The following is a 26,023-nucleotide window of genomic DNA, read 5'->3' as shown; positions in this document are numbered from 1 at the left end:
GATGACACTTCGAATTAGTAAAGTTGTCAGTCTATACCATCAAATGTTCTCACAGGAAAACCATACTTATCACTAAATTTCAGCTAAGTTATTACTTCAAAAAGATGTCACCTTTTCCCAATATCTAAGTGTCTGAATTCTGTCGATTCTTCCCTCACGACATCCCCAAGACATGTTGCTGGCTCACTTTTCCTAATCCCAGGTCTTCATCTCGTCTTGCATTGTAACAACAGAAATTTTGAAAGTCAAGGAAATCCTAACATAATGTTGGCGTTATAGCATTTAAATAGTTCCAGGATTGATAAGGCTCAGAATTTTAGAAGGTAAAACAGACAACACTCATAAGAGCTGAAACAAAATGGGAAAAGTTAAGAGCATGATTAGGCTGTTTAGGAAATCAAAAATCTTTAAAGCACAAAGTAAGCAACAGGCAGAGTGGCCATTCTGGATCCTGCTTCTCCAGGGACAGATTCACGAAGAACTCTGTTAGCTCGGGCCAGGCATTTTTGAGCGATGCAAGGAAATGGAGTACAGACTTCAGATTATCCAAACACTACAGATTGATCTATATGAAGTTTCGCAGTCTTCCCATCTCTATTCCTCTACCTTGCCCGCCATTGAAATCTCTCTTTACCACTCAGATACAACTGTGAGAGACCTGACGACCCAAGTGGTGCAGACAACAGCGAACAGTGGAGGGCGGAAGACAGCAACTGAGCATAACTCTCGCTGTCCCATGAGACAGCACCAAACGTAGCATACCCCTGCAGGCCAACAAAACCACACCAACAAACTTGGCATCACAAGGAATTCAAACCGACATCAGATATTTTATTTTATTTTTTTCCTCTTTAAAAAATTTTTTTTAAATATAATTTATTGTCAGGTTAGTTAATATAACAGTGTATACAGTGTGCTCTTGGTTTTGGGGGTAGATTCCCGTGATTCATCACTTACAACACCCAGTGCTCATCCCGACAAGTGCCCTCCTCCATGCCCATCACCCATTTTCCCCTCTCCCCCGCACCATCAACCCTCAGTTTCTTCTCTGTATTTAAGAGCCTCTTATGGTTTGCCTCCCTCTCTGTTTGAAACTATTTTTTCCACTTCCCTTCCCCCACAGTCTTCTGTTATGTTTCTCAAGTTCCACATATGACTGAAAACATATGATATCTGTCTTTCTCTGCCTGACTTATTTCACTTAGCATAATACCCTCCAGTTCCAGCCACGTTGTTGCAAATGGCAGGACTGCATCCTTTCTCATTGCCAAGCAGTGTTCCTTTGTATATATAAACCACATCTTCTTTATCCATTCGTCAGTTGATGGACATTTGGGATCTTTCCATAATTTGGCTATTGTTGATAGCGCTGCTATAAACATTGGGGTGCATATGCACCCTATGAATCAGCACTCCTGTATCCCTTGGATAAATTCCTAGTAGTGCTATTGCTGGGTCGTAGGGTAGTTCTATTTTTAATTTTTTGAGGAACCTCCATACTGTTTTCCAGAGCGGCTGCACCAGTTTGCATTCCCACCAGCAGTACAAAAGAGATCCTCTTTCTCCGCATCCTCGCCAACATCTGTTGTTGCCTGAGTTGTTCATTTTAGCCACTCTGACCAGTGTGAGGTGGTATCTCAATGTGGTTTTGATTTGAATTTCCCCACACCAGATATTTTAAATATAAATCAGGAAATCCGTATGTACAAAATTCCGTGAAAAACTAATGGGCTGAGGGAATCCTGCAAATAATACGTAAGTCCAACTCCACTATCTCATGTGTATCCTCACTTTCATTTTAAACACAAGAGAAAAGGAGCAAATGCTTCTTCTCCAATTAATTACCTGTTGTGTAAGACTGCCGAGTGGCCAAATCTGTTGACGTCATGATGAAGATCAGGTCTGGGAAGCACTGACCAGCGGTCACAAGCTAGGAGCAAGAAAAACGCATTTCAGAAGGAATTGCTATTCATAATCAGTTAGGAACTCGCGTCTTCTTTGGGAAGAAGACCACAACAAGCACAACTCATAAAACGTATCTCTCAGTTTTTCTTAATCACACCATTATTTCAGAGGTAAAATACAGCAGCAGCAGAACAACAGGGCATGGGAGGCAGGACAATATGGCAATTCTAATTCACGAATGCATGTAACATCCTTGACACTCACATCACTCACTCTGTTGCCTATCACTTTTACCCACTAGAGTGTTTCTTAATTTGACATTTTTCAAAACTTATGTAAGTAAAATATGTGGGTTCCACAATTATTTTCCAGTTCAAACTTCACCTAGTTTTTTAAAAAGTCCTTGGGGTGCCTGGGTGGCTCAGTCGGTTAAGCGTCCGACTTCAGCCAGGTCACGATCTCGCGGTCTGTGAGTTCGAGCCCCGCGTCGGGCTCTGGGCTGATGGCTCAGAGCCTGGAGCCTGCTTCCGATTCTGTGTCTCCCTCTCTCTCTGCCCCTCCCCCGTTCATGCTCTGTCTCTCTCTGTCTCAAAAATAAATAAACGTTAAAAAAAAAATTTTTTTTTAAAGTCCTTTTCTAGGTTCCCTAGACCTACCAATGTTTCTGTTTTGTTGCATGTCAGCAACTTCCCTTCTGTACCTTAATCCAACTGGTGCTGCAGAACGCTGCCAACCTTACTCACACTCCCTCTCAGAGACACTCAGACATTCATACTCACTAAGCAAAGGTTCTTCCACTTGATCCAGACCTTTATTCAACTCTGACAATAACAGCTTTCACTTCCTTCTCTCCAGCCTAGACTCTGTGGTCTTCTTCACACAGAGAACAGAGGCCACCAACTCTCATAGCTTCCTGCCCACCCACCTTGCTTCCCTCCCTAAAACCACAGGACGGCGGGAACTGCTTTCTCTTGTTCCACCTGGCTTTCACCACAGCATTTAAATGTACCCAAGGAGGCACTCAACTTATGTAAGCCTTTTCTTCCCTTCACAGAGAAGTGGGTTGGGTTTTTTTCTCTTTTCTTTTTTCACTAAAACACTTAACATTCACGGTGTACATCTGACCTTACATCACTGCTATCTGGATTACTCCTCCTCCCTGACTACAGGCTAACAAAGGACATCCTTGTTGTCAAATCCAACAGGCCCTAGAGTCCTTGTTTTACTTAATTCCTCTGCAGCCATTGTTAACCGCTCCCTCACAGGTCACCAATCTTGCCTCACTTTCCTCCTGCTTCTCTGACATGTTTTCACAGTCTCCACTCTCCTTCAAAGTTCTTTATCCATCCATCCTCTGGCTGTCTGCTCATCCCTGATGACACATGCTCCCTAGAGGCTTGCCCCTGCCTAAGGCTTCCCACTGACCTCTGTATGGCTCAGTCCCACAGTCATCTCCAGCTGAACATGCACCTAAACCCAATTATTCCCTTCCTCCCAACCCAGTCCCTCTCCTTCTACTTCCAGCCTTGGTAAAAAGCACCTTCTACCATGGGCACACCAGATACCCAGCAATAGGGTACAAGTGCTGCCTAACTTCACCTAGCTGACTTCCTGGGGACCCAGGCTGGATGGACCATCCTCAAGAATTTGGACCTGACCTCAAGGTCCAAAGAATTTGGATCTGACCTCAAGAATTTCCCTGACCATAATCCTTACTCTCTTGAGTTAAAGAATGCCCAAAGATGCTTTCATGTATTCTTCTAAGAGCAAGCAACACCCTGAATTGCAATTATATCGTCTGTTCTCTGCCTCCCCTACTATGAGTCCCAGCACTGTAATTTCCTCATCTTACAATCTCCGAGCTTAGTGGCTGGCACATATATGTCTGTTAAAAAAGAACATCTGATGATACAAGAGAACTTCTAGTATTTGTTTTGCATGAACACATACTGCCCTCTTCTGGTCAAGTATATTACCACACCAAAATTTTTTTTAAAGTTCCATGTCAAAAAGTATCACATCAAGAATGTGTAAAACCAATTTTTAGGGAATGAGATAAAGCTATTGGTTAAACCAACTTAACACAATGCTGGTGGTAACAACTACGTAACACTATTATATAAGTCATTCATTTGTAACACAGAGGCTGCTCACCCCAACCCATCCTCAAAAATTAACATTCAACCAATTGACAGGAGTGACTTCACTTAATAGAACTCAATATAGAAAAATATCAAAAATTTAAATAAAAATATAAACAAGAACTTAATATAGAAGTAATACTTTTTAATAGATGTGCAATATTTGTCATATGAATATAAAAACTAACATTTGGGGGGTGGCTGGGTGGCTCAGTCGGTTAAGCATCCAGCTTTGGTTCTGGTCATGATCTTGCAGTTGTGAGCGTGAGCCCCATGTGGGGCTCACTTTAGATCCTCTGTCCCCCTCTCTCTCTGCTCCCCACCCCCACTCTCATGTGTTCTCTCTCTCTCAAAAATAAATAAATATTTTAAAAAAATTTTAGAATGCCATTTGGACCTCTTTCAAATGGCCTGACCATTTTTAACTACCAATATTTTCAGTTTCTTCTAAAATGTTGTTTATAGGGTGCCTGGGTGGCTCAGTCAGTTGAGCATCCGACTTCCGCTCAGGTCATGATCTTGTGGTTCATGGGTCACAGCCCCACATTGGTCTCTGCACTAACAGGTGAAACCTGGCTCAGATTCTCTGTCTCCCTCTCTCTCTTCCCTTCCCCCACTCATGCTCTCTCTCTCAAAAATAAACATACAGACATACATACACAAATAAAATGCTGCTTATAGACAAAAGAAGATTCTTCAAAACTAAAATGGCTTTGGGAAACTTACCAATGTCGTAAGCCATGAAATCTGAAGAGAAGCATTTGGCGCCATGGCTCATGGATGTGTCATTGTGTGTGTTTCCTCCAAACACCAGCATGGTTCCACTCACTATCACAGCTGTGTGCAAGTAACGGAAAAATCGGCTGTCCTTAAGAATGGTCCTTTTGAGTTTATTTAAAAATAATAAATACAAGGTTAGTTTTTTAGGATATTTATCATCTATTTGCTAATGCAAACACAACCAATTTCTTAACTTTAGAACCAAATGTGCAAATACTTCTAGATTTTTTCCTTATATATAAGTAACTTTCTCAACAATAAATAAATATGTAAAACCTTAAAGGTCTATGAGAATTTTGACAAGGCACATTAAGAGTCTTAAAAATGATCATAACTTATGACCTTATAATTCCAGTTTCTGGGTAGAAATGACATAAAATACAGACAAAAGCTTATGTATAATGCCATATTAATAAGACAAAAACTAGAAACCAGAACTTCCAACTGTTCAACCTTAGTACACTCACACGACAGAGTATTTACACAGCCACTAAAAGGACAGACATTTTAATGACTGACAGAATGTAAACTGGTATCCATAGCATGGTCTCAAATATGTAAGGAAATACAAAAAGAAGAGAAACCATGCTTTATATAATCACATTATTTCATCATTCAAATCTGCTTTACATTTATTAAAATTAGCATACTTTATATAGTTCAATTATAAGAGAGGGAGTACTGCTCTAATTTAGGTCCTGAGACCACCTCTGTTTGATGATTTCATGTAATGATGCCAGTAACTAACCCCAATGATGACACTTTGGTCATCAAGAAAAGGTTAAAAAATGGATAGATTCTACTTAATTACAACAATGTGCATAAGCTCAGCTTTGTAGAACAATTGACTCCTCAGGATTCTGAAGAGCTAAAATTTTACAGTGGTACTGAGTGTATGAAAATGGAAAAGCCAGTCAAAAAATACTAAGCATCTTCTAATCAATCTACTACAAAATTATAGAACAATGCAACAAAATAAACTAGCTACACTATTACCTTCTGCTTCTTTCCCAACTTTCCTATCTACAACGCTGAAGAGAATTATCTGCTAGGCCTGAAAACAAAAATATAACACAATATCTTACGGACAATTGCCAGAATTCACACCTTAGAGTAAAAGCTCAAGAAAAAGCACCCACCACATCTGGGTGTCCACATCGTATCTGTAGAGATCATCTGCGAGCCGGTATTTATTGGCGCTGAAAGCCTTGTAGCCGCCATGTACGTACAGGGCCCTGGTCCTGTAGTCATAGACACTGCTGTGGCCATAGCCCCCTTGGACAAGGGCACCCTGGGTATGTAATATACTCCATGTGTTCTTAGCTGGAAGGGGAAAACAGTTAAAGGCAAATGTTGCAGGCTCCTCCTCCCCTAATACTTTAAATGACCAATTAGTTTACAATGAGAGATTTCAGGAGACTTGATACATATGAATTTCTTTTACCTTTTAATTTTTAAAGGAAAGCCATCTAAAACTTATAACAAAACCAGGTGGCCAAACATCAACCTGTTAAATGATCTGATGGTCTAATATACCATGCAGGAAAATAATTACATTAAATTTAAAAGACTCAGATTCCCCTCAGTTGAACACTTACTACCCTGTGACCTTCAGTGACCAATACCCAGATGTACTTTATGGGCCTACTTTCTCAAACTATCAATTATGGGCAGTACTCCTGCACCAAAACAGCAGATATAATAAAATTTAACCAATGGAAAGATTACACATTAAGGGGAAATCACAGTCCATTAACCCAATCTCTAAAGGGTGGTCTAATTTTTTGTTGTTGTTGTCAGAATACTTGTAGTTCCAAATCACTTTTACTTATTTACTTTATTTCCAACACCTAAAGCATTTAGTGCCATCTTTGGCTCCTCGCCAAACTGACAGTAACAATATATACTACTTAGCAGCAGCAAGGATCTGAATTTCAATAGTAATATAGCAACATTCACTGCATTTCAAGATAAAGTACTGGGTCAAAGTTAGGTGGACTCTTGTTGAACAGTCAAAACAATACAGATAAAGGTTTTAAAAGAATCACTAGAAAAAGTACACCTACCCAAGTCATATTCCTGTACATTGCTTATATATCCATAGAGAGGGCAATGACCAAAGATGACCAGCATGACCACTCGGCCAGTTTTCAATGTGACAATGTGTGCTGAGTGCCCGACCACTGCATACTGCTCTTTGGCTTTAGGGGTCAACAACACCCATGATTCGTTATGAATATGGAACACTCTCAACTCATTGGTCACATTCCCTGTCGAATCAATTTTTCCTCCGTACATGTAAATTTTATCCTAGGGGAAAAAATGTAAACAAAATTCTAAAACACATCAAAAGGATCAAATCTGGGAAGCAAAAGGAGAAGTTCAAAACCTCAATATTATTCTTAGCTTAAAAAGTGCTAGTGAAATACACCTTTCAGTGACTTATTAGGAAAAGACCGGAGAAAGGAACAAGATAAAATGAAACAAATCATATTCTGTATCTCCCAACACTTCACTACTGTTCTTGGACTTCCTCATACAAGATCTCTAACGGTATAAAATGTGTTGGGAAGATAAAGTTGAAAAGTTCCCTTATCCTACCATAAACCACAAAAACAAGGAAATGAAAGTGATTATTCAGTTATATTGCAAGGTGGCTATTCTTGGCTAAACTTGCTAATGAACATAAAAGCTAATTTAATACAGTATAAATTTTTCACCATTTAGTACTATAATCATAATACCCCAGTATAACTTGAGTCCATTAAAATCTCTCAGGTTAAATTGGTTTCAACTTTAATTTCCACTTACAACCTAGCCAATTAAACAGCTCCCCATACCCCACGAATAGTAAGTTTTCCCCCAACTAAAAACCAACACTGACGTCAAAATTATAGAGACAGAGAGTAGAATGGTGGTTGCCAGGGGCTGGGGGTGGGGGGTGGGGGTGGGATGGGAAGTTACTATTTAGTAGGCATAGAGTTGCAGTTTTACAAGATGAAAAGAGTTACAGAGATGGAAGGTGGTGATAGTTGCACATTAGGCATGTATTTTATACCACTGAACTGTACACTTGAAAATGGTTAAGATGGTAAATTTCATGTTATGTGTATTTTACCACAATAAAAAAGATTAGAGACAAAAACCCAACATTACATAGCTTTTCAATCACATAATACAATAAAAAGTAAGTGTGGAAGACTTGAGTTTCTAGCTTAGTACAGAGTGGAGACATTTTACCTTGTATAATGCTAAAGAATGGCCATATCTAACAACCACATTGTTCACAGAACGGTTCAGGGCAAGCCACTCCCTAGAAGCAAGGTCATACCTACAAAACAAACATCATATTTTCACCCAAATGACAAAACAGAGTATCTTATACTTTTTTATTTGTGATATAATACAGTTTGGAGACGCTAATTAAACGTGCCATGCATACAAGAAGGCACCTCTACAAACAAACAAACCTAACATCTGGGTCCATGGGGGCATATCAGAGCTTGGGAAGCAAGGCTGGGCTGCACAGCCCTAAGACGAGGAAAAAAATCTACTGGAAGTTTCTAATGCTTCCTGAAAACCTCTCTACACGCAGTCTAAATTACTTGCAAGTTGCATTATACTCAAGGGACATTTACTGCCATAACTTCTCTTTCATTTAATCATGTGAAATTGAAGACAGGTACTGAAAAAGGAATGGTAATTAAGTAAAAGAAAACTCCCGACTTTTCCTTTACTTTATCTAATTGATTTTTTTAAAGTCGTATTTTCAAGGAAGCTGGATTATCATTTAACATTTCAATTACACTTATGGATTCATTTAAAGACTTTTAAAATACAAACACTAAGTAAACATCATTCCAGACATTTTTGATGCATATATATAGAAAAATACACTGACAATATATATTTATACAAAGGGGATCATGCTACAGTTGATACTTTAAATAGTGTCAATTTATATATAATTTAATAGAAAAAAGAAGTCAAAAAGAAACCAATGCTATTGTTCTACTTTAAATAAATGTTTATTTTCTATGTTTCCCTGAATAATCCTTATGAAAAGTTATTATGTAAACAAGAAAAAAGAAGAAAGTTTTATCAACAAAGTAGCAAAAAAAAGGAAACAAATAAATGTCCACCAATAGAAAAAGGATTATGTCTATATAATAATAGAGTGAAAAATAAATACACTCAAACAACACATTCTCAACATAAATCTCAAAACAATCCTAAGCTAAAAAATCAAACTGCAGAATACTGTTTCTATAATGACTAAAAATAGAAAACTTATTAATTATAATATATGTTCATATCTACCAAAAGTAAAAAGACGTGTATGTGAACAAATGATACAACATCAGGATACTGATTATCTCTGAGATGGGGTGGAACATGTGGGGATCTTTAATTATATTAGGAATGCCTTATTTCCTAACCTAGGTGGTGTATGCATTAGTATTCATTATTCTTTTCTAAACCTTTCCTTTTGTCTTATTTTATACATGATCTAAAACAAAATGGGGACATTTACTGAATAATATATTAATACCAGTTATTACTTTATGTGTTTTTTAAATATTCCACATTTTTAAAAATACATGAAAAATTATTTAGAGGTTGGATTCACTTTAGTTTTTAAGTTACATACAAAATTAGGTTAATTTTGGACAGAATCCATTAACTTCCTGCTTTGAAAGTTGAAAACCTTAGCACTCACATTTCCTCCCATTTTTTCTCCCAATTTTTGTTATGTAATTTTTACACTGTCCCAGTTTGTAACAGTCACAGTCCATTCTGTAACTGTGATACCATAGTTCTTTAGCACTGGATCTGTATTTTAGCTGAAGCAATCTCCTCACCGTCCTCTTACCACAACTTCTCCTTGAGTCTTTAATTCCTAATTTTGCTGCTGAGTGGTTTTTTTTTCTAGTGGAGCTCATATGTGCTCCTTTCCCTAAATTCTCTCATGTTTAAGAATACCTGCTTGGGGGACAGCTGGGCAGCTCAGTCAAGGTTGGGTGTCCAACTTTGCTTCAGGTCATGATCACACTGTTCATGGGTTTGAGCCCCATATTGGGCTCTGTGCTGACAGCTCAGAGCCTGAAGCCTGCTTCCGATTCTGTGTCTCATTCTCTCTGCCCCTCCCCTGCTCACACTCTGTCTCTCTCTCAAAAATAAATAAAACATAAAAGAAAAAAAAAAAAAAAAGAATACCTGCTTGCTAGCTTTACAGCTGAATGACATCTTGGCTGGGTATAATATCTTGGGCCATCCTTTCTTGCCTTTAGAACTTTGCAGATGCTGCTCCCTTGAAAAATACTGCAGTGAATGTTGCTATGGAGAAGCCCAAGGCTAGTCTGATTTTTCCCCCTTTCATGTGGCTTGCTCTCCTGTTTGGAAGCCTCATTCTCATTCTCTCTCCTTCTCCCTCTCTCTCCTTTCTCTATTCTTTTTTAAAGTCACACTATTATATTTTACTTAGGTAGAAATAACTAAAATCCATCCAGGGTAATGTCTTTACAAAATGGACTGCATACCACTATAATACTTTTATGGAGTTCTGGTTGTGAGAGGTCTTTCCTCAGGACTGGCATGGCTTCTAAAAATACTAATATACCTAATGTTCCGTCTGTAAGCTTGAAAGAGGAAAGAAACAGAGAGCGCCCAAACCCCTAGATGATTTAATCTACTTCTTTTTCAAATGACACAGAGGGTGCTCAATCTGTATCTTACGCATTTTGTTCCTCATAGTCAATGAGTCAGCTCAAGAGCCTGTCAGAGACACTAAGGTACTGGCAGGTCCCAATAACCTGGCACAGATGAACAAGCCAAAGTTCTTACATAACAGGCTGTGACTCTTTTCACAACCCAGAAAAGCAAACGCAAGGCAAGAACAATATTGATGCAATAAAACATAAGAAATTCCAAGCACTAAATAAATTCTTCTGGGAGCTCAGTTCAAGATAACAGGATATTGAACAACTAGTTCTAAGACCTGGACACACAGATAAGCAAAGACAAACTTCAGGAATTCAGAAGCAGGTGTCTTTCAGAACTGCAGCCATCTCTCTCACAAACCTCTCCTTGATGGCTGCTATCACAAGGACAATCACAGCACAGGCCACAGGCCCCACCACCCACAGGGTCCTGGTATTCCAATTACAGTGTCTGACCATCCGAAGATCATGGCAAAGGCTCTGTGGAGGCTGAACATGAGCCCAGCCAGAGGAGGCACAGAACTACCTGAGAGGCTTTCCATCCAATAATTTGTCCTTTATCCTAAAAGTTCAATAACTTGATCAAATCAGGTCTTGTTGAACAGCTATACAATTTTCCTGAAACCTCTTGTTCTAGTTCAATCCGTTTGTCCTATTTGCTAGGTTCTTTTCTTCAGCGACAGCAATTATCTTTATATTGGATCTCCTGTCTTCCATGTGTCTTTGCTTTTCTAATTATTTCAACCTGTATTCGCTGGAGTGTCTATAAAGCTGTCAGTAATTCAATTTTCTTTCTAGTTTTTGCTGTATATAATTTATTTACATTTCCTTAAATGTGTAATCTCCCATTTCATCTCATTGTTGTTATTTTCCTGTCTCTCAGTTTGTTTTTCTGAATTCAAATCCTCATTAAGTTGACGTGCAGCATGCAGCAGCTGGAAGGAATCTCCTTATTTTTCCTCTATGATAGTTGACAGCATTTACAGGCTGTTTTCTTCCTCTTTTTTTCCATCATAGAATATGATGTGTTAGCTACAACATCATTTCTTTCATCTTGCTGGTGATTAGACATTACCCTCCAGACATTTACAAAGTGTGGGTGATTTCTTCATTCTTTTTCTGGAATATCTAAGACAAGTTATCCTTCCATCCTAGCTTTATTGTGAGAGCTGATATTTCATCTTCTATCCACTTTTCTTAAGTCTGAGGACATGCTGGGGCTCAGATGGAGGAGTATGCAGTCTATTAGAATAAATTACCCAGACTCTGCTCTCCTCTGAGATTTTAAGTGTCCTACCCCAGTGGTCAATGCATATCCCAAATTAAAAGAAGCCTTGACTTCTGGACAGAGAGAGTCAGCCATTCAATTGATTTTCCCTCTTTTCACCTAATCCTCCTCAGCAACAATTTCTAATTTCTCTGACTCTTGAATTAAGAGGGTGAAACAACAATGATACTCATTCAGTTTGCTTCTTTCAGAGTTGGGACTATTTGTGAGAACTCTCAGAATCTCACCCACATGGTTTCTATGGGGTAGAACAGGGGGTCAGTCTTACTGTTTCTGTGAATCTGTTTTAAAGTTTCCTGGGGGCACGGCACCTGGGTGGCTCAGTCCATTAAACATCTGGCTCAGGTCATGATTTCACAGTTGCACAAGTTAGAGCCCCACAATGGGCTCTGTGCTGATGGTGTAGAGCCTGCTTGGAATTCTCCCTCTCTTTTACCCCTCCCTTGCTTGTGCTGTCTCTGTCTCTCTCAAAATAAATACACTTAAAAAAAAAAAAAAGGAGTTTACTGGATTAGGTATTTGGTTATCTGCTACTCAATATCCTACTTTAAAAAAATTTTTTTTTTAATTTTTAATGTTTATTCATTTTTGAGAGACAGACAGAGTGTGAGCAGGGAGGGGCAGAGAGAGAAGGAGGCACAAATTTGGAAGCAGGCTCCAGGCTCTGAGCTGTCAGCAGAGCCTGATGTGGGGCTCAAACTCACAAACCACAATATCATGACCTGAGCCGATGTCCAACACTTAATCAATTGAACCACCCAGGAGCCCCACGCAAATAATGTTTTTAAACTCTTTTGCTTAAGGGAAGAAAATTCAGTGATAAAATTTCAATTGGAAATCTTAACCCTGGAGACAAAGACCAAAATGGGCAACATAATGACATAAAATGGGCATTGCTCTTTAACACAAGTTAGAAGTTTTGGGTTAACAGGGTTGTGGGAAAAATAGACAGTAAGTTCAATTGCTGAAATATGGTTATGTAAGAGTATAAATGATGATTAAGTTTATAATGTAAGTTCCAGAAACACTTCTTCTAAAAGGAGTCACTATATTTACCTTTCATGAGTTAGTAAAATTGTATTTGAAACTATATTAATATTTACATGAAATACATAAAGCTATAAAAATCATGTTCTGATCAAGTACAAGAAGAAAAAATGTTACAATCTAAAAAACAAATGTGGCATATGAGGTACACCAGTCAAATAAAAGCAAGAGGTGACATTAATATTTCTAGGAACAGATATTTGTGAAGGAAGCAAAGAATTCATTTACTCTCCCACTCACTTGGTAAATACTTATTTAAGCTCATTCTATGAGCGAAGCCCTGAGCTGAGTGAGCAAACAAGGTCTCTAACCATGGAGAATGTATAATAGAAAAGGCAAAACCTGAGAAGCACAAGGGGTACACGTAGCATTAAAAATGATGAACGCTGCTCTAAAAGAAATGACAATTCTGAAAAAGAACAGGGAGAGCCCGTCTGAACTGGATGATCATCAGGGAAGATCTCTTGTGGGACAGTTAACTGAGATCTAAAGGGTGAGAAGAAAACAGCCCTGGGGTACAACAGCAAGAAGAATCTGGATTGAGGGAGGGGTGAGCACACAGAGAGTTTTAGACAAACAAAGAAGGCTGGGGAGGTGGGAAAGGAACAAGTTGAGTCTGGGAAGGTAAGCAGTGGTCAGATCAGGTAGGCCCATTATGTCCAATGGGAAAAGCCACTGATAGCTTTTAAGAAGGTAGTAAATTATATGATCTACACTATATTAAAAAAAATCATAACAGGGGCGCCTGGGTGGCGCAGTCGGTTAAGCATCCGACTTCAGCCAGGTCACGATCTCGCGGTCCGTGAGTTCGAGCCCCGCGTCGGGCTCTGCGCTGATAGCTCAGAGCCTGGAGCCTGTTTCCGATTCTGTGTCTCCCTCTCTCTCTGCCCCTCCCCCGTTCATGCTCTGTCTCTCTCTGTCCCAAAAATAAATAAACGTTGAAAAAAAAAATTAAAAAAAAAAAAATCATAACAGTTGGTATTTAAAACGTGAATTAAGAGGAATGCATGGAAACAGACGTGCTAGGAATCTACTGCTAAAGCTTAGGTGATAGTGGCAGGCTGGGCACAGAGAGGAAAGAGTGAATACAACATGTATTTAGTGGGCTCCATAGGAGATTAGGATATGAGGAGGTGAAGGAAAGGAAGTATCAAAGTCATTCCCAGATTTTTTGCTTTGAGAGACGATAATGCCAAATACAGGGGTAAAAATCACATCAATGGTAGAATACTTGACTCTCATAGTATCTAGTATCATAGCAGAAGAGACAATCACTTTCAGACCTTTAATTTTACCTTACTTCTCAGGGCAGTGGCACTAGAAACAGTGAAAAACAGAGTGGGGATAGATTTTAAAAGTAGAGCTAACAAGGGGCGCCGGGGTGGCTCATTCGGTTGAGCGTCCAACTTCAGCTTGGGTCATGGTCTCGCAGTTCATGAGTTGGCGCCCCGCGTCGGGCTCTGTGCTAACAAACAGCTCAGAGCCTGGAGCCTGCTTCAGAATCTGTATCTCTCTCCCCCTCCCCTGCTCATGCTCTGCCTCTGTCTCTCAAAAATAAATAAATGTTAAAAAAATAAAAATAAATGAAAGTAGAGCTAACAATGTCTGCTGACATATGGTAGCAGACAGACACTGGGGCGGTGGTCTTCATGATCTTGTCTTCTTGGTATTCATGCCCATGTATAATACCTTACCTTCCCCTCCAGTGTAGACAGGATCTATGACTTGCTTCTAACCAACAGAACGTGGCAAAGATGGTGACATGTCATTTCCATGACATCCGTCCTACCAGCAGACTCAGTCTAGAGAGTCTCCTTGTGACCTAACGAAGCAAGCAGCCACACTAGGGAAGTCAAAGTGATAAGAAACTGTGGGCGGCCTCTAGGAGTTGACAGCAGACTCTACTTGACAGTCGGCAAGAAGCTGGGGCTATAACCACAAGGAAGTGGATTCTGCCAACAGCCCTAGTGAGCTTGGAAGTGGACTTTCCCCCCAGCAGAACCTCTAAATGAGAACAAAGGCCAGGTGACACTATGATTGCGGAGCACCCAGTTAAGCCACGCCCAGACTCTTGACCAGCAGAAACTATGAGGTAATAAATGGCTGCTGTTTTAAGCTGCTCAATTTGTAGTCGTTTGTCATGCAGCAATAGATAACTAATATACATACTGACAAGGGATGTGAAAAAACAAGAAGTCAAGGAAGGCTTCCAAAATTTAGGGGTTAAGCAAATAGAAGTATGAAGTGGTCATTAACTGAGATAGGGTCATCTGGGGCAAGAGCTGGCCAGGAGGAAAGATCAGTTTTGGACACATACAGTTTAAGATGCCTCTGAGATAGCCAAAAGATTGAGATGTCAAATAAAGAGGTGGAGATAAGGGTTCAGATGAAAAGGCCAGGATGCAGACATAAAATTGAGGGTCACCAACATAAAGGCCAAGATATTAGATGAGATCACCAGGAGAGTGAATATATACTCTCATGGAAGAGGGCCAAGAGCTGAGCCCTGGGACACAGCATCATTCAGAAGTCAGTCCGCTGAAGAAGAACCGGCTAAAGAGGCTGCAAAGGAATAAGTAGTGGGAACAAATATCAGGAGATTGTGGAGCCCTGGAAGCCAAGGGAAGAAAAGGTTTACAAGAGGAGGGATGGACTAGTTTTATCAAATGTTGGTGAAAGACCAAGTAAGATGAGGACTCAGAACTGAATATTTAAAATTCAACTCCTTGGTCACATTAGTCACATTTCAAGCGCTCAATAACCACAAATGGCTAGTGACATGACAGTGACCCACTGGGCAGTGCTGATGTACAGAAACAGAGGACAGAATAAATGAGCACAGATGTGGGTAATGGCTACATGTGGTGGTGGGAGTTTGTGGAAGTTCTCTTCGGATAACTTTTACCTTTCAAAACAGAAACAGGAAGCAAGGTAATTGGCTGAGAATGAAAACAGGAGACAATGTGGTAGAGATTTGAAAAATGAAGAGAAATATGATGCCTGAGTGGGAGAATGAGAAAGACTGGGGCAAAATCAATGGACTGTGAACCCCTGTGGGAGTCCAGGATTGCTGGAGTTCGCCCAACTTCTTGCATGTACATGCATGTCTTCTGCCAAATTTAGGCAACTATCGGCCATAGTTTCTTCAAATACTTTTTCAGACATTCTCTCTTGCTCTTCTCCTTCTAGGACTCCCTGGTGACAGAAATGCTAAGATTTATTGTTATAGTCCCCAGGTCTCTGAGGCTCTGCTCATTTTTAAAATATTCTATTTTCTCTCTGGATGAGATTGAGGGACTTCTGTCGTTCTACCTTCAGATTCACGGACTCTTTCCTCTGTCCTCTCCATTCTGCTGTTGATACTGTCCGCTGAGATTTTTGTTTTAGTTACTGTATTTTTCAGTTCTAAAATTTCCATCTTATTCTTCCTTATATCTTCGATTTCTTTGGTGAGACCCTATTATTCATTTGTTTCAAGTATGTCTATAATTGTACACTGAAGCATTTTTATAATGGCTGCTTTAAAATCCTGTCAGATAATTCTATTATCTATGTCATCCTGCTGTCAGCAACTCAATTGCTTTTTTTTCATTCGAGTTGAGATTTTCCTGGCTCTTTGCATGAGAAATGATTTTCAATTGAATCTGAACATTTTGGGTGTCATGACATGAGCCTCCGGATCTTATTTAAATCTACTGTTATAGCAGGCCTCCTCTGTCACCCGAGTGGGGAAGAGGGAAGGCCAACTCATTACTGCCAGGCTCCCCACGCGGTCTCCACTGACATCACATGGGTGAGGGAGGCCTCATTCTTGCCTGGAAGAGAAGAAAGGCCCAGCTCCTCACTAGGCCTTCTCTAATACTGGCAGTGGGGTGGGGGTGGAGGGTTGCAGCACCTCACCACACCCTGGCAGGAACAGAAATCTAGACTCTACACTCAGACTTTGCTGACAGGGATGAGGGTGGGGCCACAGTTCTTTCTGTGGTGTTTGACTGCAGCAGAGTGGTTATTTGTGTCTTACAGTTTTCTGTCTTGCTGTCTTGCTAAGCTGCCCTTTTCCTAGTCGTTAGGCTAGAGAGAATAGGTAGGCTTTTTCTTGAGGCTTTTTCGGCTTGTGTCTATTGGCATTTTCAGATAGCTGCTTTTTCCAACATCAAATCTGGGATATATGAGACAAAAAGAAAACCCATGGAATCTACTGTTACATCATTCCTTGGGTCCCGAGGTCCCTAGCCAGACTGCCTTCTCCCTCCTTTTCACAGTTTTCTCATGTTTGTTTTATATATAATGTCCAGGGTTTTTAACTGTACTTACCTTCATTCCTTTGTGATTTTTAATAATTTCCTTTTTCATATTCTATTACTAAAGGAGTTTCTATTGTGCTTACTTACTGTGTTCCTCCTAGGCTCGTCTTTAATTCTGAGATACTTTAAAATTCTTTCCTAACTTCTATCAACTCATTTCTGGATTTTTCTACTTCTGATTCTACTGTTCTTTCATATCTCACATCATTGTCTTCCTGCATTTTAGCTTGTCTGGGAATTCTAACTTGCCATTTTCATCAGTTTGGAGAGTATATTTTTCTAGTACACTTTCATGTACAAAGGGGGGGATTATCTTACTCCTTGGTCTCTTTATTCTATGTTACTTTAACTTTTATTTTTCTAGGTCATTAATAACTTCATACGTTTTTTTTCTGTTGCTCAATTTTAAGCAAAACTAGTTTTTTCCCAAACTTGTACAGGAGGGGCCTGGGTTAGGATTGACTTCCTAATTTCTCAGCTCTCCAGCTCACTCTTCTGTTGCTAACAGTGTGTGTTCAAACACATGGCAGCTTACTTGTTGAACTATCCTGGCTCTGTTCCCCTCCCTGACTGTTATCTGGACACCCTTTTCCTTTTTTTCTATTGTTACTGTCTTGTTCAATTTAAATTCTATTCCCAGTGGTTTCTCCTCAGTGTGGAACTTTCTCCTGCAAAGAAAATCTGCCTAGTTCATTTAGAGAGCTAATAACGCACAAACTGTTCTAGCCCCTTCAGATCCTACTATAGATCCCTTGTGCTTACCCAGTACTAGAATATGCAAATCTTTCCAGCTCCAGCTGCTGTTCTCAAAGCAGCTTCTTCTAGGTATGCTGGAGCCTGTCAGTCAGTCCCTTGCTCCCCTTTGCTTATTCCTACACAGATGGCAATACCACACAGGTTCTGGAGCTGTCAATGGGTTAGCCCCACCCATCTGTGTAGATAACTTCTGACCAAGCTTTGTTTTGTTACTCATGTGTTGTTGTTGTTGTTTTTTTTTTCCATTTTGCTATCCTAGTTGCATGTGTGCTTTAATGACTACTTGGGGGATTCAGAAACTATGCCACTGCTGCCATAGTTCCAGAATCCCTTAAAGAACAGATGCTGGTTTTTGACAATCTTCATTAATAAAAAATGCCTACAAAAACTCTCCAGGGCATAAAATCAGCATGAGCACATGTTCATAAATTTCTCCCCAAAGTCAATCTTCATAACTAACTTCCTAACTCCACTGTGATAATATATATTCTTTCAAGATGAACAGCATGGGACCAGCAGGAGACCTTGAACACTGGGTCAAGTATTAGACAATAGCATAATTTCCTCTAGAAAACTATAAATGCAAACCATGTGACCTACAGATAAGCTAATTAAGAGGTAAAATAACCCCCAACTTTTGTAGAGCCCCCCCCATGTGTACCTAAAACAAAATATGAGAGATGGTATCTAGAAAAGATGAATTACTACTTATGATAAAAACACATTCTTTGTGCCTCCCACCTTCAAAAACTAAGGATATGTCAAACAAATTCTGGAACACCACTACCAAAATATTAACAGTGATTTTCTGGGTGATGGAATTACTGATGATTTCTTTTCTTTTTATCTCTACTTTATAAATTTTTGAAATGGAAAACTAGTCAGCCTCTTGCAAAAATGTTTAAAACAACTTACGCTAGAACCATGTTGTAATCTGAGTGGTTGAACATATATCCTCCAACAACCCACATTATATTTCCATTGACCACAGCTTTGTGAGAGGCTCTGGGGAGCTTTAGATTAGAATATTCCTCTCGAGTCCAAAATGACTGGTTAGCTGGTACAGGAATTGAACATCCAGGACCTAATAAAACAGAATAAATTAGATTCACAAAATGCAGCTTTAAAATTACTGCATTTCAAGTTTTAATCATATAAATGTAACAAATATCTAAAGTATACTTAGTTTTCCTTTAGCATCTAAATATCAAAGTCCTTTAATTCGTGCTTTCAATTCACTCAAAGCTAGTGACCAAGGGTCATCTCCAATAAAATTGAAAATCACACACTCTTCTAATCATGACCTGACCATATCCAGGTTAGGATTTTTTAGTAATGAAATACTTGCTTAAGCAGCTCTCAGAGGAAAGACCGGACAAAGGAATTATTAATTCAAATGAAAAACTTTCAGACTAAAATTTAAAGACTAGTCCCAGGAGTAATAATAGAAACTATCCATTTCCTGGAAAATCAAGAAACTCCACTGTTGGGGGTGTGGCTCCTGCTGCAAGCTGTGCACAGTGGGAGGTACTCAAATACTTCAATTACTTAACCCTTTGATGTCGGCCAAACCGCACAAAGCATTAAACAAGCACATTTCCTTTCAAAATAAAAGTGCTTGGTAGAAAGGGTAATGTATAAAGAAAATTACTAAATCAGTAACAGCTGTTATCATAGATTCCCTGAAAGAATTTGCTACAATTTCTTTAATAATCTCTATCTGCAGATAATTCCACTCACTGACTGTTTTAGGATTCTATTATATAATAGACCCCAATTTTTTTTGGAATTTATTGAAAGTATCTGAGAGATACCATTACTATTAGTTTTTGTCCCACCTCCCAGCTTGGTTCTCTGCTATGTCTTCTTAAGGTTGAGACCAAGCCCTCAAACTTTCATGAATGAATTGCAAAGAATGTCAAACCCCTCCACAATTCTCAAGAGACCACAACCACACATCTGTGAAATTCAAAGATTTGTAAGAATCTGAATAAAGAGATGCAAAAACTTAAATGCTACATATTAACATACATTATATATATATATATTAACATATATTATATATATGATATATACCCAAGGAATAAAGTCAATGTAGAACATAAGGAACTAGGAAGATGCGGTAAACTGGAAGAAAAGCAAAGATAAAAGAAGCTCCTACCCTGCCAGTCTGGGAAGCAGGAGCATCCTCTGACATCACTTGAATTGCAAATGCCTCGATCAGGGAAACCACAGTCCTGTATACAATGAGGAATGTCGCATGCTTCACCTTTCCAGTTTTCAGAACATTCACATTGGACAGTGTTGCTGCTATTACTGATCTTACATTCTCCTCGGCCTGAGCAATTGTTCGGACACATGTCAAAACTAAAAAACAGTTGGGGAAAATTAAATCAACACAAAGCAACGCTTCAATTAATTCAGCAAAACTTCTGCCTACACAAGGTTTAAGACTATCTGTCACTGGCTCTCCAGTTCATTCACGAGCATAACGGCAGTACTTACCTTTCAGCCAAAGTGGGGTCACTCAACACTGCATAACTAGGGCATATTAACCCTGTTGGATTCTCATAAGAAGAAACAAGTTAAAAAACTTACTTAGGGAGAAGAAATTCTTACAAAATGTCCACATTTAACTTCTCAAGGGTGGGAAGACTACGCTGCTTTTGGTGGCCCCATCAGTGACGAGCATTAGGAAATGAGGTTGCAAGTTTGGAGGAAAAGGATGAAACAAACGGCTAACAATACATTATACCATCTTCATGATACATATACCTCTGAGAGTTCAGAGAATGTAAGATTATTGACCGGATTGGTGAATTTAAAATTCCTCAGTAAGTTTATCTACTCATGTCAGAGAGAAGAAAAAGGAAGGACCAGTTTCACTCAACAGCTTAACTATAATGTGTCTCATAATAACATGACTTTAAGATAACTGTATTGTCAGCATTCTGAAGACATAATTCAGATTTTAAAGGAGGGGACAATAACCAAACTATCAAGATACTTTTAAGAGTACAGATTTCTTCTAAGGCCTATACAGAAAACTAAAAAGAAATTTTGCAGCAAAGCATATCAGAAAATTAGGAATCAGCTATTAAAAACAAGCTAATTAGGGGCACCTGGGTGGCTCAGTGTGTTAAGTGCCCGACTCTTGGTTTCGGCTCAGGTCATGATCTCATACTTGGTGAGTTTGAGCCTTGCGTTGGGCTCTGTGCTGTCAGTGTGGAGCCTGCTTGGGATTCTCTCTCTCTCCCTTTCTCTCTGGCCCTCCCCTGCTTGTACTCTGCCTCTCAAAATAAATAAATAAACTTAAAAAAAAAAAAGCTAATTAATGTTCATACCTACACTGAAGTATCAGTTTATGATGTATTTATAAAATTCTATATTTTATATACAGTATTTTAATAATCTATATAATTATAATGAAAGAAATGTGTTTGCCTCCTTTTGAAGCCCCAGTAAGCTGATTAAGTACACAAAGTATTTGGTTAGAAAAGCTAAATGACATTCTTGTAGGCCTCTACCAAGAGGTGCCTACTGTCTCTCTGTAATAATACAAACACAGAAGTGAAGCTTCAGTTTCATCTTTTTCAAAAAAAAGGCCTTTGGGGTGCTTGGGTGGCTCAGTTGGTTGAGTGTCTAACTCTTGGTTTTGGCTCAGGTCAGGATCTCACAGTTCATGGGTTTGGGCCCCTGCATCAGGTTCTGCACTCACAGTGTGGAGCCTGCTTAAGATTCTCTCTCTCTCCCTCTCTCTCTGCCCTCCCCTGCTCACACACACTCCCTCTGGCTCTCTAAATGAATGAATGAATGAATGAATGAATGAATGAATAAATCTTTTTTTAAAAATTCTAAAAGAAAAAGGTCTTTGCAAGGCCAACAGTTTATAAAAAATAAAGTTTATAAAAAATAAAGTTTAAATTTCAGATTGGACTTGTTATCGTAAAATGGCTACAACAATCACATTTCGTTTTTCTAAAAGGCCTAAAATAAAACTGTAGTAAAAGCACTGCCATGCCAGTGTGAGCACCCCTGTGCCTCACACCAAAAATATGTCAAATTAGAATTTCCTACTGCCACACTTATTAACCATATACAAGGGAATGGCACTCAACCAAAATCTAATGTTGCTGAAAAATGAAGAGAAGGGAGTAATCCTTAACGCGTTTTGAACTAAAGGAGGGAAAATATAACAGCCTCTCTTACACCTCAACTTCCCCACTCCAGTGCCCTTAGGCAGAGGTTTATCTCATGTGCCAAAAATTAACTGTGAGCACTCTCTAAAGTTACATAAAATCTCAGGGCGCCTGGGTGACTCAGTCTGTTGAGCGTCCAATTCTTGGTTTTGACTCAGGTCAAGATCTCACAGTTCGTGGGTTGGAGCCCTGCATCAGGCTCCACACTGACACCATGGAGCCTGCTTGGGATTCCCTCTCCCTCTCTCTCTGCCCCTCCCCCACTTGTGCTTGCACTCACTTTCTCTCTCTCTCAGAATAAGTAAATAAACTTTAAAATTAAATAAATAGGAGCGCCTGGGTGGCTCAGTCAGGCGTCTGACTCTTGATCTCAGCTCAGGTCATGATCTCAAGGTGTGTGAGTTCAAGCCCCACATCAGGCTCTGCGCTGATGGCACGGAGCCTGCTTCAGATTCTACCTCTCTTCTCTCTGCCCCTCACCTGTTTGTGCTCTAAATAAATAAATAAATAAATAAATAAATAAATAAATAAAGTTACATAAAAATCTCAAAACACAAACATCATTTTTTAATCTCTGAAAAGTGAAAGTGGCAGGTAATAATACATCAAGACATCTGTTTGTATGTCTAAACTGGAGTAATGAGAAAAATTGGTCTAATTATCTGTGCTTAAAATATGACTCAGAAATAAAATGAAGTGTCAATTTGAGTGAAAATAAAATATAACTATTTTTTTCTTCTTTTAAAAGAAAATCAGGGAACATCTAAGTAGCTGTGGGTAGCCAGTCTCAAGGGTCCCCCAGCTACGGTCAGACCAAAGCTAGGATTCAGTGCAACTTGAGGATGCCTGTAAAAAGAATAACAATGTTTTATGTATGTGTTTCTAGGCATTCTTCTGGGAATAAAGATCATCGTTTTATTTGGCTTTTCAAAGGGTCTGGAACCCCTAAAATGGTTTAGGACTCCTTTTTAAAGAACAGAGATCTTGGAACCAAGAAGCTATTAAAATTTAGGATAACCTCAACCTTCCTTCACTTAACAAATAAATACTAATTCTGGTCTCCAGGAGAGATCAAGGCTCCCTTAACCAATCAGGGTAAGAATAACATGCGTTTCTTGGTCACAGAGCTAGAACTCTCCAGTGATAGGGCAAAGGGTTTCCAATGTCAAGGGGTGCTTGAATTGTGCCCCCTCCAGGGGTGCTCCCTCCCTGGAGTTTCTCTTCTCCCTCAAGGCTGCTATTATGAGGGGGCTTGCAAGAGCTAAGACTGTGCCTAAAGACCTACAGGGAACCCAGAACGAGGCCTAGTTGAATGGCTAGAGCAATGCTACTCAGAGTGTGGACCATGGGTAGGCAGCAGCAGCATCACCCAGGAACTTATCAGAAATTTGGATTCTCAGGCCCCAGCTCTGTTGAACTACGGTTTCTGGATAGGGTTCAGGAATCTGCATCTTAACAAGCCCTCTAGGAGATCTCAGTGCCATGTGCAGTTTGAAAAGCCCTGGCCTAAGGGGATGCCTGGCTGGCTCAGTCAGAAGAACACCTGACTCTTGATCTGGGGTTGTGAGTTTGATCCCCACGCTGGATGTAGAGATTACTTAAATAAATACTTAAAAAAGAGAAAAGCAAAGCTCTGGCCTAAACCTCTCCCCTCCCCTTTAGAGCTGAGTGTCCCACTCAGTGCCATGGCTTTCTAACCTTCCACTGTGAACTGTGCCCCCACCAGGTCTCTGACCTTACCCTCCTCAGCTAGGGTCACCTAGGGCCCCCTCTGCTCACCCAATCTCCTAGCTGTCAGTTCCCTCCTTGAAACTTTCTTTTCTGAGCTTCTGTGACAAACAGCGCATTGGCATTCCTCTGTCCCTTAGCTGCTTCTACTGCCCCTCTCCTCACTGTGCACTCGGGCCCATAAGCCAGTGAGTCACTGTCCGCGTGCCAGTGACTCCCAGATGACATCCCCAGCTCTGGCAGCTCTTCTGGGCCCTAGATCTGAATATCAATGTCCTGCTTACACATCTCACTTGTACCCAACCAGACTCATTAGTCTTTCCCCTTAACCTAGCCTTTATGCCTGCCTGGGTCACTAAAAATCACCTTGCTAGTACTGTGGTACGCTGCCCAGGCTGCCAAGTCACCAACCCCGGGCACCTGAAAAGCTAAATCACCATATCAAACAAGGTAGAGCTGGCTCTAAATAGGCCTACGAGAATATGGAGAGCCTGAGAATATGGGCAGAAGTAGAATCCAGCATAACGGTTATACATGGAGCTTACTGCCTCTGCCAGGAGTTGGCCACCTTATTCTGTAAAAACCCAAATAGTATCTTAGGCTGTGTGGGCCACAGAAGCTCTTCAGCACAAACCCTTTGCTTAGGGTGCTTTATGAATTTAACCACTTATGAAAACAAACATTTCTTAAGAGGAAAAAAAGAAAGGCCAAAAGTTAGCCTCTTTCCTATCACAACAAATTCCCAAAGCTGCCTAAGACTGTTGTCTGCATTTCCTTTGTAACCTCAACGAAGTTCTCATCAATGGGCCAACCCGAGTACGTGAAAATGAATAATAGTTGTTAAATTGCACTCAGCAAAAAAAACCCAATGCTTTTATCCATTAGCAGAAAAATGCCCCTCTCTTCCAGGAGAAGCTCAAAGGCAGTTAGAGCTGGGATGAAATTGTGGTCCCACCACTCTGACAATGTATTTTACCATTTCCCACCAGTTTCCTCAATTACAGAACAAGTGAACAAACAGTGCCCATACCTCATGAGTTTTTGAAGGAACTTTAAATGAGAAAATCCATGCAAACTGCTTAGTGCAATGCCTGGCACACTGTCAGCCCTCAACTATGTTAGTCATTATTATTGTTAAAACAAAGAGTAAAGTTTCTTCATAAAATCAAAAAGATTAGACTTAAATATCTTACTTGTAAGTGATATTAAATCCAGTCAAATTATAAGCAGCATCACTAAAAAAATGCAGCAGGGCATAACCTGATGTGGCAACAACCTCGGGGACAGTCTCGTTGCCGTCTCTCTCAGGAACGATGAGGCCACTGAAATGGAAACACATTTCTTATAAAGGGAAGCGTACTCAACAGGCATGTCACATGGCGGCACACAAATTCAAAACTGGAATTCATCCTTATAATTAAAAACAAACAAACAAAAAAACACTTCCAGGAAAAGGGGCAAATTCCTGTGATAAATGCATAGTGCCACCCTGTTAGTTCTGGATCCAGTTCTGAATCCTCAGCGGGACAGATCTGAATCTTTCCTAGGCTTGCCTTTATCCTGGGTTATATTTCTAATGAGATTTGAAATCAATCACCCTATTCTTTTTTTATGTATACAAAACTGTTTGTAATGGTTCTTTGAAAGACTGAGTAAACCTTCAAAATTACAGAAACTAACAAACTTTATGAGTTGATGAATGCCAAATATATACTACTGAAAAGTATGAATAATAAAAATATAAATAAATAAATTGGCTAAACACCCACAATCTTAACTCTATTAGTATTCTGATGTACTTTTTTTTTTCCTGATACCATTAGCACAGCCTATATTCTATTTTACAAGTAATACTACAGAAGCATTTCCTCTCTCATTTGGATTCCAGCACACAATAGTATTTGCTGGGTGTCTGGAGAGTGTTAAAAACTATCAAATCAAAGGGTCTAAATGATGGCTTTAAGGCTCTTGATCCATATGCTTTCCAGAAGCCATATACCAATCTGAAATCTCATCAATAAAGAATAAAAAGGGGGGCGCCTGGGTGGTGCAGTCGGTTAAGCGTCCGACTTCAGCCAGGTCACGATCTCGCGGTCTGTGAGTTCGAGCCCCGCGTCAGGCTCTGGGCTGATGGCTCAGAGCCTGGAGCCTGTTT

At 39.8% G+C, this 26,023-nt stretch overlaps 1 protein-coding gene across 5 annotated transcripts in view; it reads right to left on the bottom strand.

Moving 5' to 3' along the window:
- The window catches only part of ATRN (attractin), a 163,663-nt gene that overhangs the window by 91,921 nt on the left and 45,719 nt on the right, over nt 1–26,023 (bottom strand). For all 5 annotated transcript variants that reach the window (XM_040447564.1, XM_040447569.1, XM_040447565.1 and 2 more), the window contains exons 4-11: nt 25,062–25,190; nt 20,103–20,308; nt 18,857–19,025; nt 8,067–8,157; nt 6,893–7,136; nt 5,966–6,149; nt 4,773–4,927; nt 1,846–1,930 (exon numbers count right to left, since the gene is read on the bottom strand). In XM_040447564.1, coding sequence (XP_040303498.1) covers nt 1,846–1,930; nt 4,773–4,927; nt 5,966–6,149; nt 6,893–7,136; nt 8,067–8,157; nt 18,857–19,025; nt 20,103–20,308; nt 25,062–25,190 — 1,263 coding nt within the window. The remainder of the gene's footprint in view (nt 1–1,845; nt 1,931–4,772; nt 4,928–5,965; nt 6,150–6,892; nt 7,137–8,066; nt 8,158–18,856; nt 19,026–20,102; nt 20,309–25,061; nt 25,191–26,023) is intronic.

Source organism: Herpailurus yagouaroundi, unplaced genomic scaffold, assembly GCF_014898765.1.
Source record: "Herpailurus yagouaroundi ecotype Mexico unplaced genomic scaffold, PumYag 196, whole genome shotgun sequence".
NCBI lineage: Eukaryota > Metazoa > Chordata > Mammalia > Carnivora > Felidae > Herpailurus > Herpailurus yagouaroundi.
Note: the sequence above shows the minus strand (reverse complement) of the source record. Positions and strands in the feature narration are given on the sequence as shown.